Consider the following 17,454-nt stretch of genomic DNA (forward strand, 5'->3'; position numbering starts at 1 on the left):
CGCTCCTTCCCTTCCGAGCTCTCCCATGCACCCAAACAGTGGTTCCCCCCACATATGGGGTATCGGTGAACTCAGGACAAATTGTACAACAACTTTTGTGGTCCAATTTCTCCTGTTACCCTTGGTAAAATAAAAAATAGCAGACTAAAAAATCATTGAAGAAAAAAAAAAATGTTATTTTCACGGCTCTGCGTTTATAAACTTATGTGAAGCACTTGAAGGTTCAAGGTGCTCACCACACATCTAGATAAGTTCCTTAAGGGGTCTAGTTTCCAAAATGGGGTCACTTGTTGGGTTTTTCCACCGTTTAGGCGCACAGGGGCTCTCCAAATGCGACATGGTGTTCGATCTCAATTCCAGCCTATTCTGCGTTGAAAAAAAGTCAAACGGCGCTCCTTCCCTTTCGAGCTCTGCCGTGCGCCCAAAAAGTGGTTTAGTCCCACATATGGGGTATTGGCGTATTCAGGAGAAATTGCACAACACATTTTGTGGTTCATTTTCGCTTTTAACATTTGTGAAAATAAAAAAAATTGGTTCTGAAATAAAAAATGTTTTTAAAAAAAGTTATTTCCTTCCACATTGCTTCAGTTCCTGTGAAGCACGTAAAGGGTTAATAAACTTCTTGAATGTGGTTTTGAGCACCTTGAGGGGTCTAATTTTTAGAATGGTGTCACTTTTGGGTATTTTGTCATGTATACCCCCCCTCAAAATTACTTTAAATATGATGTGGTCCCTAAAAAAAAAAAAAAAAAAAAAAAAAAAGGTTTTGCAAATTTTGTTGTAAAAATGAGAAATCTCTTTTAACCCTTATAACTTCCTAACAAAAAAAAAATTTTGTTTCCAAAATTGTACTGATGTAAAGAAGACATGTGGGAAATGTTATTTATTAAGAAATTTGCGTGACATATCTGTGATTTAAAGTTTGAAAATTGCAACATTTTCAAGATTTGTGCCATATTTCCATTTTTTTTCATAACTAAACACAAGTCATATAGAAGAAATTTTACCACTAACATGAAGTACAATATGTCACAAAAAAACAGTGTCAGAATCACCGGGATCCGTTAAAGCGTTCCAGAGTTATTATTACCTCAGTGGTCAGAATTGTAAAAATTGGCCCGGTCATTAAGCTGCAAAATGGCTGTCACTAAGGGGTTAAAAGCTCAATAGAAAAGAGTTTGTAAACGCTGCACCTGTTCTGTCTAGCAGCAGTGGTCGGTCTCCAAGACAAGGAGTTGTAAGCAAAATAAAAAAAAAAAAAAAAAAAAAGTGTTAGTATCTCAAGGATGGATTAAAAATTGCTTGCATTTACAATCCCTTGACAAGATCAATGTATGAAGACAGGAATAATGCCCGTCCCTTCTGCCTGCAGGATTTATGATCCAACCTCAGAATCCTGGATATCTATGCAGTTAATTTGGGGCAGCAGACCCGCTATCGGGCTGAGGTACAGATGCTAAGGTGTGCCCACGTTTTAGCCGTCTGAACGATGCCTTAGGGTGTGTGCACATGCTGCGGATCCGCAGCGGATTTGGCCCTGTGGATCCGCAGTAGTTTCTGCTGCGTTGTACAGTACCATTATTTTCTATGGAAAATGAAAACCGCTGTGCAGACAGTGCGGATTGTTCTGCAAGGATTTGCTGCAGTTTCAAAGCCGCAGCATGTCAATTCTTTGTGCGGAATCCGCAGCGGTTTTACACTTGCTCCATTGTACAGGTATCAAACCGCAGGGGAAAACCGCAGGCTGATCCGCAGATAAAACGCAGGTCTTTTGACCTGCGGATTTTGCCAAATCCGCAACGTGTGCACTTACCCTTAGGCTGCCTGCAGACCAGGAAGCTGAGATATAAGGAGCGGTTTGTGACAGCGACTCGTCACTGTACAGTCACTATTTTCTTAGCAAATCTTCCCTGGAAAGATGGAAAAACAATTCCTTGCATCTCAGGCTTCGGACTATTGCGGGTGTGAAATATTCATGGATCTAAGGCTAGTTTCACACTAGCGCATATTCCACGCAGCGCTCGGCGCCACTAAGCCCCGCCCCCTGCCGACTCCCTGCCCGCCCCATCCGGTCATCGCCTCCTATCGCACACGGCCACATGCGATCTGCGCACCCTTTTGAAGGTGCGCCGGTGTGCGCCAAACGCAGCATGTTGTATTTCGGCGCACCTTCAAAAGTGCGTAGCGGACGCTAAAATCCTACTAGCGCACACTATGCTAAAGATAGGGTGCGCAGATTGCATGCGGCCGTGTGCGATAGTAGGAGGCAATGACCGGATGGGGCGGGCAGGGAGCCGGCAGGGGGCGGGGCCGAGCGCTGCGTGGAATATGCGCTAGTGTGAAACTAGCCTTAGCTGCAGAAACCCTGCGGATTTCAGTTTAGAAACCTGCACCCAACGTGTGAACGTAGACTCCAGGCGACAGCTGCTGCTGCGGATCTTCTGACCATGCCCCAGGGAGCCTGCCATCTAATGTCGGAGCCAAGACTATATGTATAGATTATTCCGTCTACAAGGCCACGCACCTGAGTGGCAGGAAGCGGGTCTTGTACAGCATCGCTCCGAGCGTCCACTGCACCTCCTTGTCGTACACCAGCTGGGCCGTCTTCAGGTTTGGGTAGTTGGAAGGAAAGTGGAAACCATCGTGGAGCACTTTATGCATCCACGCAGACTTAAAGCACTGATACCTGGAAACCAAAATCGTACGATAGTTCATGTACAGATCCACCGTGATACACGGCATAGAACAACCATTGCTTTTATTTTTTTCTTCTCAACAGTCAGAACTTTTTTTTTTCCGCATTTCCTGTTCGATGCGGAAACAAGAGACTTTTGCTGTCGGAGGGAGGAGCTGCACTTTATGAAGACGCAATTATTCCATACAGGAACATCAGAATTCTATTTTATATCGATATTTGACAAAATAAAGAGTTTTGGGTTTTTTTTACCACTATACAAAGCAATCATTATAAATGATGCTAATAATTCATTGTACAAGTCATTGTGGCTGTTTTACTACTGAAAACGAATTTTAAAAGGGAAAACCCCAAACTAAAAAAAAGAAATATTAAAGGTTATTTATCATGACAAATTTTTAGTTTTGTTTCTTAACGTAATTTTCCTGTTTTTTTTTTTGTACCATGATGGGGATATTTAATTTTCATTTCTTATATATAAAAGTATATACAGTATCTACTATCATTATCAAAACCAGTTTTACAACGCACCCTTTGGATCTCTAAAGCTACATTCACAATGAGTTTTTGATGTTGCACATTTTCTGCGCCCATTAAAATAAGTTACTTGCATTTATTCGAAAATCCACAGCATTTAAAAAAAAAAAAAAAAAATCACCAAAAACTCATTGTGGGAATGTAGCTGATCATATATCAGCAAGGGAGGCAAGAATTATTTCTGGCAGCTTCTAAGTCCCTTTTAAAGGGAATCTGTCACCCCATTTTTCGAGTATCAGCAGCTGGCACCGACATCAGGGGCTTATCTACAGCATTCAGGCAGCAAAGAAGAGGACATCACCGTTAGAAGATGGGAGGCGCCGGGCCGCAACACCGATCGGACCAAGACCAGACCACTCCCCGAGGTGAGTATAATATAACTCTTTTTTCTTATCTTTCAGATTACATCGGGGGCTTATCTACAGCATTACAGAATGCTGTAGATAAGCCTCTGATGGCGGTGCCGGCTGCTGATAGTCGAAAAATTGGGTGACAGATTCCCTTTAAACCTGTCCTATGTCTTTGGACATGTGTGTTTGAGTATATGATTGCATTTTTTTTCCTAAGTGTGCTTGCAGCTGTTCCTCTGTTAAACCTCCTGGAAATGCAAGCGCATTCAGGAGAACCGAGTATTGATATTTTATTGGTAATGCAAGTATTTATCTAAAAGACAGACCGGTCAGGAAAGCCACATCCAGAGAAACTTACTTTAGTCGGTGGAGGTCGGCGTGACCAGAGTACAGCCCGTTGTTGAAGCGTTCGCTCAGTGTAGTCCAGGGCATGCTGCAGTAATCCTGTTAACAAGAACAGAAGAGGAACATGTATGAACTACCACCACTGCTCTGAAGGACCAGTCACAGGGTCACTACCACGTACCTTGGCGGCTTTGGAAAACTTCTCATTGTCGTAGGCGCCTCCCATGCGCAGCACGTCCTCTGTGCAATAGTAAAACTCTGAGAAACCGTAGAATTCGCTGTTTGAGAAGTCGATGGCCGGTTGGTACACGCCATTCAGATAGGCCTGAGAGTCATTAGATTTGGATAAGAGTGGTTCCAGTAGCTGCCGGCAGCCATCCCAGTTCCCTTTGCCCAACATATGGAAATCCTGCTCCTCCCGCTGAATCTTGTCCTTATGTCCAACTGGTAAACATGGGTCCAAGTATGGCGAGCTGGGATTAATGCCCTTCTGCTCTCCCAGTGCTCTGCAGCAAAAAAAGATATGTCATAGTGTATTAAAGAGATTGTCAGACGCCATTCCGTTCTACATGAGTCGTCGAGTGGCACTGGTGAGGTCGTGTTTGCACAAAGCTATCGGGATCCATGCACCTACAGGAGATACGGCCAGCTTCTTCCATCAGGTCAACCAACAAATGGTCTTGATAAAAGGCAAAAACTTTGGGCCCAGTGCACTTGTCTATTCCCCAATGATCCCTTCACACTAAAGAAATGTAGGGCATGTCCATTCAATCTGCAGTAAGGTCTTGAAGGTGTCCCCGGCCATCTGCAGATGCCGGTCCGTCCATTCACCTAACGAGGCAGCGTTCAGTGCCACATCTGGGCAGTAATTATAGGAGAAGATGGCCTAGTGATCAGACCAATACGGAAGGAAATTACACAAATAAATGTTATACTTTATTAATCCATCTTTGTAATAACTCCTATGTCTGGGTATAAAATACCTATTTTTGGTCACAGTCTCATTGAACACTGAGTCTTCGTAACGTTGACGGGCAAAGTTCCCTCCGAAGCCCAAGAATGTAGTGACATACACCCTGTACACGTGTTCGCTGTGCTGCAGATCACAACCCAGGTTGAACTCTGCCAGCATCATTTTTGCAACTTCCTCCTGAAATGTACAACAAAGAATTACAACAGAAAGTCTGCACAAAAAGTTCTTCAACTTCCTGTATTATACTCCAGAGCTGCACTCACTATTCTGCAGGTGCAGTCACTATGTACATACATTACATTACTGATCCTGAGTTACATCCTGTATTATACTCAGAGCTGCACTCACTATTCTCCTGGTGCAGTCACTGTGTACATACATTACATTACTGATCCTGAGTTACATCCTGTATTATACTCCAGAGCTGCACTCACTATTCTCCTGGTGCAGTCACTGTGTACATACATTACATTACTGATCCTGAGTTACATCCTGTATTACCGTATTTTTCGCTTTGTAAGACGCACTTTTTTTCCCCCAAATTTGGGGGGAAAATAGGGGTGCGTCTTACAATGCAAACATACGTTTTTTTGTGCTGCCGCTGCGGGTGTCCGATACTTGCCACCACCGTGCTGGGTCCTCCGGGTGCTGCCGCCGCGCTGGGTCCCTCGGGTGCTGCCGCCGCGCTGGGTCCCCCGGTGCCTGCCGCCGCCGCCGTCGGGCTCTGTCCTGTGCTGCGTGGGGGGCTCTACCGTTCCATCCATGCCTGTGCGGTGGCTTGCTTCCTGGAAAATGGCCGCCGAGCAAGCGCAGATGGAGATCTCGGCATTGAAATCTCGGGAGATGAGATTTCAGCGCTGAAATCTCATCTCCCGAGATTTCAATGCCGAGATCTCCATCTGCGCTTGCTCGGCGGCCATTTTCCAGGAAGCAAGCCACCGCACAGGCATGGATGGAACGGCAGAGCCCCCCACGCAGCATGGGACAGAGCCCGACGGCGGCGGCAGGCACCGGGGGACCCAGCGCGGCGGCAGCACCCGAGGGACCCAGCGCGGCGGCGGCAGCACCCGAGGGACCCAGTGCGGCAGCAGCACCCGAGGGACCCAGCACGGTGGCGGCAGCACCCCGGGGACAGAGTGGGCGACAGCACCCCGGGGACAGAGTGGGCGACAGCACCCCGAGGACAGAATGGGCGACAGCACCCCGGGGACAGAGTGGGCGACAGCACCCCGGGGACAGACCGGTAAGCAATAAGACGCCTGGATTATAAGAAGCACCACCATTTTATTAAAAAAACATTTTTTCCTATTTTTCTCCTCAAAATTTGGGGTGCGTCTTATAATCCGGAGCGTCTTATAAAGCGAAAAATACGGTATACTCCAGAGCTGCACTCACTATTCTCCTGGTGCAGTCACTGTGTACATACATTACATTACTGATCCTGAGTTACATCCTGTATTATACTCCTGAGCTGCACTCACTATTCTGCTGTTGCAGTCACTGTGCATACACATTACTGACCCTGTACTGATCCTGAGTTACATCCCGTATTATACTCCAGAGCTGCATTCACTATTCTGCTGGACCTCTGGATCTGATGCGAGACCTGCACTTACATGTTCTGTAGAGGGAAACGTCATCGTTTTAGGAACCTCATAAGCGATCTGCAAGGAACCGCCACCCATGTCTATAATGCCCACCGTCCTCTTGCGGATAATGGCGTCTTCTTGTGCACCTATTGTCACTGCAACCACCGCATCTTCCTCTACAAAAAAGGAGCATCAGAACCATCACACCCGAAGTCCTCCGTCCGCAGGGCACTGGACATGTGTAGGACAAAGCCACGCACATGGAGGTAGATATTTCTCCTCTGACCTTACTGCCAGTTGTCCAGCCTCTCATCACCTTGTAATGGCCGATAACGCAAAACAATTAAAGCGCTATGCCCAAGATTAAGAATCACCTATCCAGATGACGGGGTGGGGGTCCGGCCACTTGGACATTCACGGATTGCCGTTTAGTGAATTTAGACTTTAGTTTGCATATTAATAAATCTGCCCCATTATTGGCAGATCTCCACTTACCTTCTACAACGTGGTCGAATCGCCCCAGCACAGAATTGATACTGATCCAAGCGTAAACGCCTGCAGTGGGGTGACATAACAAGGCACATATTAGGGGGGCACACTGTCACCAGCCTAACCGGTAACATACACTGGAGACCGAAGGTTGGTTAATCATCTCCATCATACCTTCTTGTTTTCCTGAGATGACCTCTGCGTGAGCTTCTGAGAAGAGGAAGTCAAACTCCTGGGGGACGTCCCTCACCAGATCTTGGAGAATGGCGGTCTGCTGACTGACCGGAGGACCACGCATGGGTAGAAATAAGTGATTAAAAATAGTAGAAGAAAGGGGGGATATCATGGACATAAATATTTAAAGCCAACCCTTAGAATAGATAGGTGGAGGACCAACACCCGGTCCACCGCTGATCAGATGTTAGCAGGTCCCACACCGGCCAGATGCAAACATTGGACACAGCTGTTGCGTCATGACTCCAACACTTTGTAGAGGCCGTTTTCCGATACTGCAGCTCATCTGCTACTTAATGTGAGCTGATCTGCAGTAATCGAGAACGACCACTACACGGTGTAAGGAGCTGTGCTGTTCACATCCATCCAAAATGGGACCTGTCAATATCTGAACATTGGGGTGCCAGGTGCCACACATCCTCTGATCGGCTATTGATGACCCATAAATATACAAGTTCTAGCAAGACCTTTTTAATATATAGGATTAATTACGTGGCTACAATGCAGAAAAGCGGCTCCTCACCTCTCCGGCAGGACCCTCATGCCCGCAGTGCACAGGATGTACAGAGGAGTCTCCTTGTGTTTCGTTTTCGGGATGTACGATGATGCATAGGCTAAAAGAGGGTTCATGTAGTCGCTTGCCTTTTCTGGTGTAGCTGCCACTGAAGAAATCCCTAGAAGAACGGACAGAAAGTTGTCACCACAAGAAAGTGTGTGTGTATACAGTTGTGTGAAAAAGTGTTTGCCCCCTTCCCGATTTCCTATTCTGTTGCATGTTTGTCACACTTAAATGTTTCAGATCACCAAACAAATGTAAATATTAGACAAAGATAACACAAGTAATCACAAAATATCGTTTATAAATGAAGGTCTTTATTATTAAGGGAAAAAGAAATCCAAACCTAAAGGGCCCTGTGTGAAATAGTGATTGCCCTCCCCCCCACCATTATCCACAAATAGCGAAAACATTGGAACAGTGGTGAACTTTCCCAGGAGTGGCTGGCCAACCAAAATTACCTCAAGAGCACAGCGACAATTCATCCAAGAGGTCACAAAAGACCCCACAACAACATCCAAAGTCCAAAGAACTTCAGGCCTCTCTTGTCTCAGCTAAGGTCAGTGTTCATGACTTCACCATAAGAGTCAGGGCAAAAATGTCCTGCATGGCAGAGTTCCAATACAAAAACCACTGCTGTGCAATAAGAACATAAAATCTTTTCTCAATTTTACCACAAAACATCTTGATGAGCACCAAGACTTTTGGGAGAATACGCTGTGGACTGACGAGACAAAAGTTGAACTTTTTAGAGGGTGTATGTCTCACTACATCTGGCGTGGAAATAATACAGCATTTCAGAAAAGGAACACCACACCAACAGTAAAATATGGTGGTGGTAGTGTGATGGTCTGGGGCTGTTTTGTAGCTTCGTTACCTGGAAGACTTATTGGGGTAAATGAAGCCATGAATTTTGCTGTCTACCAAAAAATCCTGAAGGAAAATGTCCGGCCATCTGTTCATGACCTCAAGGTGAAGCGCACTTGGGTTCTGCAGCAGAACAATGATCCAAAACACACCAGCAAGTCCACCTCTGAAAGGCTTACAAAAAAACAAAATGAAGACTTTGGAGTGACCTAGTCAAAGTCCTGACCTTAATCCGATTGAGATGCGGTGTCATGACCTTAAAAAGGCGGTTCATGCTCGGAAACCCTCTAATGTGGCTGAATTACAACAATTCTGCAATGATGAGTGGCCAAAATCCCTCCACAGGGTTGTAAAAGACTCTTTGCCAGTTATCACAAACACTTGACTGCAACTGTTGTTGCTAAGGGCGGCTCAACATGTTACTGTTATTACGTTTAGAGGGCAATCACTTTTTCACACAGGGCCCTGTAGGTTTGGACCTTCATTTATAAACTGCATTTTGTGGTTACTTGTGTTATCGTTGTGTAATATTTACATTTGTTTGGTGACTGGAAACATTTAAGTGTTATAAACATGCAAAAGAATAGGAAATCAGGAAGGGGGCAAATACTTTTCACACAACTGTAGATATACTCAATGGATGGTAGTAAAAACTGGTGCTACAGCCAGAGATGCATGAACTAACCCTGATGTGACAAAACAAATCTTCTTAGACAGCAACATCCCAATATACTCACTAGGGGGCAGCACATAACCAATTATACAACAAAAATCAGCTTCTATAGTGAGGCTGGAGTCACTGATCGGCATCATCAGGAATCAGGATAGTGTATACACAGCACAGTGATGTACAGAGATGAGCGGAGCACCATAGGTGCCAATCGTCTCCAGCTGCAGAAGCTGTCAGATCACTGCAGCAAAAAGTTTGTCCATCTGCGCTGACTGACAAGCAGTGCACTATCTTACTAAGAAGTTCTTGAGCAGCTTCTGTGAGCAATAAACAGTGTCCACCTGACACAGAACCTCCTGCACATCTTTCAGCTGCTGCAGAACCTCATCACACATCTTTCAGCTGCTGCAGAACCCCATCCTGCGCCCGTCAGCTGAACCCCATCCTGCGCCCGTCAGCTGCTGCAGAACCCCATCCTGCGCCCGTCAGCTGCTGCAGAACCCCATCCTGCGCCCGTCAGCTGCTGCAGAACCCCATCCTGCGCTCCTTAAGCTGCTGCAGAATCTCATCCTGCGCTCCTTAAGCTGCTGCAGAATCTCATCCTGCGCCCCTTAAGCTAATGCAGAACCTTATCCTGCACCAGTCAGCTGCTGCAGAACGTCATCCTGCGCCAGTCAGCAGCTGCAAAACCGTATCTTACGCCTGTCAGCTCCAACAAACCTCATCCTACGCTTGTCAGCTGTTGCAGAAACTCATCCTACACCCATCAACTGCTGTAGAGCCTCATACTACGCTCGTCAGCTGATGCAGAACCTCTTTATGAAAAGGATGGCAGTATTTTATATCAATAATAGATAGTATATCAAAAAGAGGTTCTGCAGCAACCATTGTGAGACACCCTTCAGTTGCACAATCCCCTCCTAGACATGTGACATTTTTGGGATTGGTGAACTGCAGACTGCCGGCCGGTTGCCCCCGGTACCTGGCTTGATTTTCTTCACCACAGGTTTGCTGCCGCGATCCCTCATCTGCTTAATGTCCAGGAGGTCGTGCGGGTTTCCGTTGTGTGGCGGCCAGAAGTAGACGAACACCCGCGAGCCGCTGCTGCCGCAATCAATGATGATCCCATAGTTTAACTTTGTGTCTTCTGTGTCGGTGGCCTCCAAGTCCTCGATCTGGTCCAGATATCTGCAAGAAAAGAGCGGGTGACATGGAGGAGGCAGGAGAAGCACTGGACACACAGGCATTGTGGTGCGGGCAACTATGGCAGATCACATATCCCTGGAGCAAACACTCAGCCCCTTTCATCCGCTATTTAGGGGGCTGTGTATATATGGACCAGCACTAGAAAATGGGGGAAACCTGCCAGTCATCTAGTTGTGGACTGTCCACTTACACTGCACACATGAAAGTTTTTGGTAAAATCCTCATTGAATATTTCCGGGATGGATTATTTTTGGACATTTGTCGTTCTATTGTTCTGTGACCCGGAGGACGACGCTTCGCTCCTCGTACTGCGGATGGATATGATCATTCCTAGATGTAACTAATCCGATTCCACCGAGTTGTATAGATCGGCTAATGGGTCTAATGCACATGAAAAGGTATTGACGAAGCCTCAAACGCTCCGCTGAGGGTCCTAGCGGGGGAGATTATATTCCGCTTACATCTACAGCGTGTCTGTCTGCTGCTCCCGGCTCATCTATTATATCAAATCATCCGGCAGCGAGCAGGGACGCTGGCTTTTGCTTGGTAAGCAGAAATTAAAATGGACCCACCAGTTAACCGAGTGACGGTGGGGAGATAACAAGACTACAATGCTCATTAGGAGAAGACGTAACGTCGTTAGGATCAGATTCCCTCCCAGGAATAGCGCCCGCTGCCTGGGGAGCGCTGCTAGCAGCCAGGACGGGCATTACAGCCCACCGTATCGGCATTCTGGGGTGACCATACTGACATGGGCCGATCCGTCTTGTAGCTGGTAAGTAAAACCGCAATCAGGTTATTCTGTAACAGAACTTGTTCCTGCAAGCGGAAAACCAAACCGCAGCGCGGGGAAGTGATGGCTCTGCTGATAGCATTAGACCCGGGACACATCTGGCTCGTTACTTCTCGCTCTGATGTTACACAGTCTGTGGTTACATCATGTCTCGGCTCCTTTGTGGTGGTCTCTAATCCCTTTGTTGTAAGCGCGCATCATTAGGACCCCATTGCCGGATAACGAGGGTATTAACACGTCTGGAAATGAACTCGGCAAAAACTGCAGATATCCGGGACTCCCTCTGCCGCCTGGATAACGGTGGTTTGTAATACTGTAGCCTTTAATCCATTTTTCTACAATTATCGCCATTTCCACTACGGGGCGGCTGACGCTTAATTCCGTTCATTTCACGACTGTTTTATTTTGTTACTTTCTTTTTGTGGAAATTTTGACTATGAAAAGAATATAATCAGGTGATGACAGAGGTGGAGAATGTGTTAGAATATCACAGATCACAATTATAGCGACTCAATTACAGCGTGTCCTATAGAAAACCAGCTGAAAAGCACGGTCCTACTGCCGTCATCCCTCCAAAACGTTACAACTGCTTTTTGTGCACACCCTAGTCCAGTGATGGCGAACTTTCCAGACACCGAGTGCCCAAACTGCAATCCAAAACCCACTTGTTTTTCGCAAAGTGCCCTGAATACTGGGGTTTTAGATTAGAAAGACAACTCGTATATTAGAGTCGTATAGAGTCAATATCAAAGAGCTTGTAAGCGCTGCACTTCAAGCCTAAGATACTAGCCACCAATTGTATTGAAGGTCCATTCTTGTGAATGGAGAGGAGTTTTAATCAAAAGTAAAATTGCAAAGTTGTTTGTTTTTACAACTGCTTTGCAATTGTAACCCTTTACCATGATGAGAACAAACCCTTTAAGGCTATGTGCACACGTAGATTTTGGTCCTGTGGATTTTTCCACGCGGATTTGGAAAAATCCGCAGATAAATTCTCAGGTCAAAATACCTGCGGTTTACCTGTGGATTAGCCTGAGGTTTAGCCCTGCGATTTCACACCTCTACAATGGAGAAGGTGTAAAACCGCTGCAGATTCCGCACAAAGAATTGACATGCTGCGGATTTGAACCCGCAGCAAATCCGCACGGAAAATTCCGCAGCATGTGCACAGCGTTTTCCAATTTACCATTGAAAACAAAGGTACTGTACAGCGCACCTAAATCTGCTGCGGACCCGCAGAGCCTGAAACGCTGCGGATCCGCAGCAGAATCCGCACCGTGTGCACATGGCCTCAGGCAGGGATATCAAACAAATACACAGAGGGACATAGTTAAAAGCTTGCAGAAAGTTGCAGGCCATCCTTGATATTTGTTAAAAACAAAAAAGTTTACAATTGAGCAAGTTTTCCCTTATCAAATGAAACTATTAACTTTTGGAATTACAGTGGAAAAATATAATATATTACGTAAGAGCAGTAAAAAGTATATGGCCCAATAAATGAATAAAACAGATAAAGTATGATCAAAAGTGCTCCCAAACACAGTATGATACCCCCACAGTGAACTCCTCTACACGCACAGAATGATGACCCTACCTTACCCCCTCCCTCAGTTCCCCCAACAAAGAATGGTGACCTCATCACAGTATGATTCTCCAACTGTAATCACAACCCAGCCCTCTGTGCAGTATAATGGGCACATAAAATCCTCCATAAAGTACAATAGCTCCACATAGTCCTCCATAAAGTGTAATGGGCCCCACACGATGCTCCACACTATAAAATGGCCCCACACGACGCTCCATACTGTATAATGGCCCCACACGACGCTCCATGCAGTATAATGGCCCCACACGACGCTCCATGCAGTATAATGGCCCCACACGACGCTCCATGCAGTATAATGGCCCCACACGATGCTCCATGAAGTATAATGGCCCCACACGACGCTCCATGCAGTATAATGGCCCCACACGACGCTCCATGCAGTATAATGGCCCCACACGATGCTCCATGCAGTATAATGGCCCCACACGATGCTTAATACTGCATAATGGCCCCACACGATGCTCCATGCAGTATAATGGCCCCACACGATGCTCCATGCAGTATAATGGCCCCACACGATGCTCCATGCAGTATAATGGCCCCACACGATGCTCCATGCAGTATAATGGCCCCACACGATGCTCCATGCAGTATAATGGCCCCACACGATGCTCCATGCAGTATAATGGCCCCACACGATGCTCCATGCAGTATAATGGACGCACACGATGCTCCATGCAGTATAATGGACCCACACGATACTCCATGCAGTATAATGGCCCCACACGATGCTCCATGCAGTATAATGGCCCCACACGACGCTCCATGCAGTATAATGGCCCCACACGACGCTCCATGCAGTATAATGGCCCCACACGATGCTCCATGCAGTATAATGGCCCCACACGATGCTTAATACTGCATAATGGCCCCACATAGTGCTCCATACTGTATAATAGCCCCACATGATGCTCCATACTGTATAACGACCCCACGTGATGCTCCATACTGTATAATGACCCCACGTTTCATACTGTATAATGCAACTCATATAGTGCTTCATAGGGTATAATAGTCCCACATAAAACTTTGGCCCATAAAGTATCCAGCTGCAGGGGAGAAGGGCAGAAGTCTTGAAAAATAAGGGTCAACATTGGAAATGCCGACACTGGGGAATGCAGAATTGGTTCCCTCCCTACGACATCCATGTGCTTTCACTGGTCCTGATGAGGCGACCTGCAGACACTACAAGTGCCAGCGCCTCTGCTGTGAATCTGGCCATCCTCAGCGACAGGTGCACAGCAGTAATGTGCACGAGTCTCCATTGTGTGCCCACCCTCTGATGTCTGCACCAGGATGTGACCCGGATTATGGGTTTCACCAAATTATGTTAGACAGAGAGGGGAAAAAAAACGTCTAATGAGTCCTCGGGTGAGACAAGTAATCACCTAAAGACTTTAATCGTCTGCAAAGTTTTTCAAGCCTCCAAACAGCAGCTGCCGAGCTGGGAATCACTGCAGCAAGGAATATGGGACGTCACCGCCATGACCCTGGAGACAGCTGCGGGGAGGCGGTGGGAACGGCAGCACCTGGCGGGACGGCTCCAGCCCGCTGCACCGATCAGTATCAGGGCTGCGCATCATTATGTGATAGGACAACACCGCACAATGTGAACTGACCCCAACACAGCTTTAGACCCCTTAACACCACATATTATGCCTTTATATACAGTATATCCCCTATGAGCGCAAGTTAATAAGCGCTCCATGGCGGATATCTATGTCATGCTGATCGGGCCTCCAGGAGCCCAGCTGACATTGGTGAAGACACTACTCCCCGTAGTTTAACCCCCGAGATGCTGCGGACATTAGAAATGACAACATTTCAGGGGTTAGACAAAGGGCAGGGCTTCCCCCTCCGACATCAACCTTCCCACCCCTGTCAGCGTTATGCTCAAGATCCTTTAGTAAGACTAAAACTTTTTTTTAATTGAATGAAGAGCGATTTATAAAAAATGAAAATAAATAAATGTACCTCAAAACCGGAACCAATGAAAACGTCAACTCATGCCACAAAGAAACAAACCTTGACACGGCTCAGCAAATTGCGACACAAACAAAAATTGTTTGTTTGTTTTTTTTTTTGGGGGGGGGGGGGGATTTTATTGTACAAAAGTAGCGAAACAAAAGCTGTGTGAATTTGGAACACTCATAATACTGCGCCAGAAAATAACGCTTACATGTCATTTTCATCATTGCCGTTTGTTACATTCCAAGATAGTATTATTAAAAGTACAGGTCATCCTGCAATCAGCGAGCCCTAAAGCTATGTGCACACTCTGCATTTTTGCTTCATCTTTTTAATGCAAATTTTCAGCTGCTTTTTACAGTACCAGCAAAACCTATGGGATTTCAGAAATCTCCTGCACACACCTTGGTTTTTTTTTCCCTGACTGAATTGGGAAAACTGCTGTTTTTTTTAAACTGCAGCATGTCACTTCTTTCTATGCATTTGCAGAGTTTTTTTCCACCCATAGAAAGTGCAAAAATGCAGGAAAAAAAAAGCAGGTTTTGAAGTTACATCACGGTTTTTTTTTTTTTTGTTTGTTTTTTTTTGGGGGGGGGGGCTCTAAACTATCAACATGCAGAAGAGACAATAAAAACACAGCAGAACCTGCTGTTCGTAAGCAGCTTTACTGCCCAGAGAGCAGGTGTTTCCTGCGGGGGGGAAAAAAAAGCAGCAAAAACGCAACATGTGAACATAGCATGTATAAGTTAGCTGAAAAATTAAACTGCTGTGGCTACTAGAACACAGGGATAAAAAAAAAGGAAAGAAAATGCCATCTAAAGCACCAGTCTGATTACCCGCCATCTCTCAGGTATTTGTATTCTTCACAATATCACAATCCTGGTACATATTTTATTGGAAATGTGCCGAGCCGGTTATCCCTCCTGCAAATTACTGAGCTGCCAGCTTGGCGCCATCATTTGGAGCATTTCTGCCCAATCAGAGTAGGGACAGAAGCCTTCATATAGGTCGATGGCTATAGAGCCACACATTTCTAAGAGGAATAATGGAGGAACAGCACAATGCAGAGGTCTTTCATGGAAGGTACAAATATTTACTAAAAGACATTTCAGGAGAAGTGACTTTTCTCAGGTCATATTTATAATTTTTTCTAGGATGGATCCAAATGGTTTGGATAATTATTTGTCCATAAAAAGGAAACTTGTTTTGCCTCAAAATCCACTAAAAATAAAAGTCAGTATTAACAGATGTGACTTATTTACGTGCACATGTCGCCATATAGTCAGGAAATATTTCTGAAACATCTGATTAAGTTCTGTGGGTGATTACAGGTATAAGCTGCTCATGGGCTCAACAATTACTTATGAAACGTGAGAAGGCATTGGTAACAGGAGGTGATAACAAGAAGAAAAGTTCCTGTATCCTCTCCCTGGAGACACTGGTGGCTGCACAGGGAACGAGGTGACTGCAACATGCTATAATGTGAGTGTCATTTCTCCTTGCGGAGAATGACATGCTAAGCATGTCGAGATGAGGAGACTTAAAGCCGTAATGCTCCTCTGGGAAATATGCTAATTATGCAAATTGTCTCTTCAGAGAGGAAGAGGACTAGAACTCTAGTGCCACCTATTGGAAGTCTCCTCATCTCGACATGCTTAGCATGTCATTCTCCGCAAGGAGAAATGATACTCTTGGATATCGGTCAGACGCCTCTCACAGACAATCCAGATCTCACACTTTGCACTGAATCAGCACAATTTTGGAAACAAAATATTTTTTTGTTAGGAAGTTATAAGGGTTAAAAGTTGACCAGCGATTTCTCATTTTTACAATAAAATTTACAAAACCATTTTTTTTTAGGGACCACCTCACATTTGAAGTCACTTTGAGGGGTCTATATGGCAGAAAATACCCAAAAGTGACACCATTCTAAAAACTGAACCCCTCAAGCTACTCAAAACTACATTCAAGAAGATTATTAACCCTTCAGGTGTTTCACAGGAACTAAAGCAATGTGGAAAGAAAAAATGGACATTTTAATTTTCTTTTAGCATCAATTTTTTCATTTTCACATGGGCAACAGGATAAAATGGATCCTAAAATTTGTTGAGCAATTTCTCCTGAGTGCACCGATACCTCATATGTGGTCATAAACCACTGTTTCGGCGCACGGCAGGGCCCGGAAGGCAAGGAGCACCATTTGACTTTTTGAATGGAAAATTAGCTCCAATCGTTATCAGACACCATGTCGTATTTGGAGAGCCCCTGTGTGCCTAAACATTGGAGCTCCCCCACAAGTGACCCCATTTTGGAAACTAGACCCCCTAAGGAACTTATCTAGATGTGTGGTGAGCACTTTGAACCCCCAAGTGCTTCACAAAAGTTTATAACACAGAGCAGTGAAAATAAAAAATATTTTTTTTTCCCTCAAAAATGATTTTTAGCACACTATTTTTAATTTTCACAAGGCTAACAGGAGAAATTGGACCACAAATCTTGTTTTCCAGTTTGTCCTGAGTACGCTGGTACCCCATATGTGGGGGGGAACCACTGTTTGGGCACACGGCAGGGCTCAG

General features: G+C 45.5%; 1 protein-coding gene across 2 annotated transcripts in view; it reads right to left on the reverse strand.

The window, feature by feature from the left end:
* Positions 1–17,454, reverse strand: part of ENTPD7 (ectonucleoside triphosphate diphosphohydrolase 7) — a 43,517-nt gene that overhangs the window by 13,153 nt on the left and 12,910 nt on the right. For both annotated transcript variants that reach the window (XM_073552806.1, XM_073552805.1), the window contains exons 4-12: positions 10,288–10,493; positions 7,736–7,886; positions 7,153–7,256; positions 6,985–7,044; positions 6,517–6,665; positions 4,911–5,077; positions 4,109–4,433; positions 3,941–4,026; positions 2,525–2,686 (exon numbers count right to left, since the gene is read on the reverse strand). In XM_073552806.1, the coding sequence (XP_073408907.1) occupies positions 2,525–2,686; positions 3,941–4,026; positions 4,109–4,433; positions 4,911–5,077; positions 6,517–6,665; positions 6,985–7,044; positions 7,153–7,256; positions 7,736–7,886; positions 10,288–10,493 (1,410 nt within the window). The remainder of the gene's footprint in view (positions 1–2,524; positions 2,687–3,940; positions 4,027–4,108; positions 4,434–4,910; positions 5,078–6,516; positions 6,666–6,984; positions 7,045–7,152; positions 7,257–7,735; positions 7,887–10,287; positions 10,494–17,454) is intronic.

The sequence above is a fragment of the Dendrobates tinctorius genome, unplaced genomic scaffold, assembly GCF_039654945.1.
Source record: "Dendrobates tinctorius isolate UK_male_01 unplaced genomic scaffold, ASM3965494v1 ptg000196l, whole genome shotgun sequence".
In the NCBI taxonomy this organism is placed as follows: domain Eukaryota; kingdom Metazoa; phylum Chordata; class Amphibia; order Anura; family Dendrobatidae; genus Dendrobates; species Dendrobates tinctorius.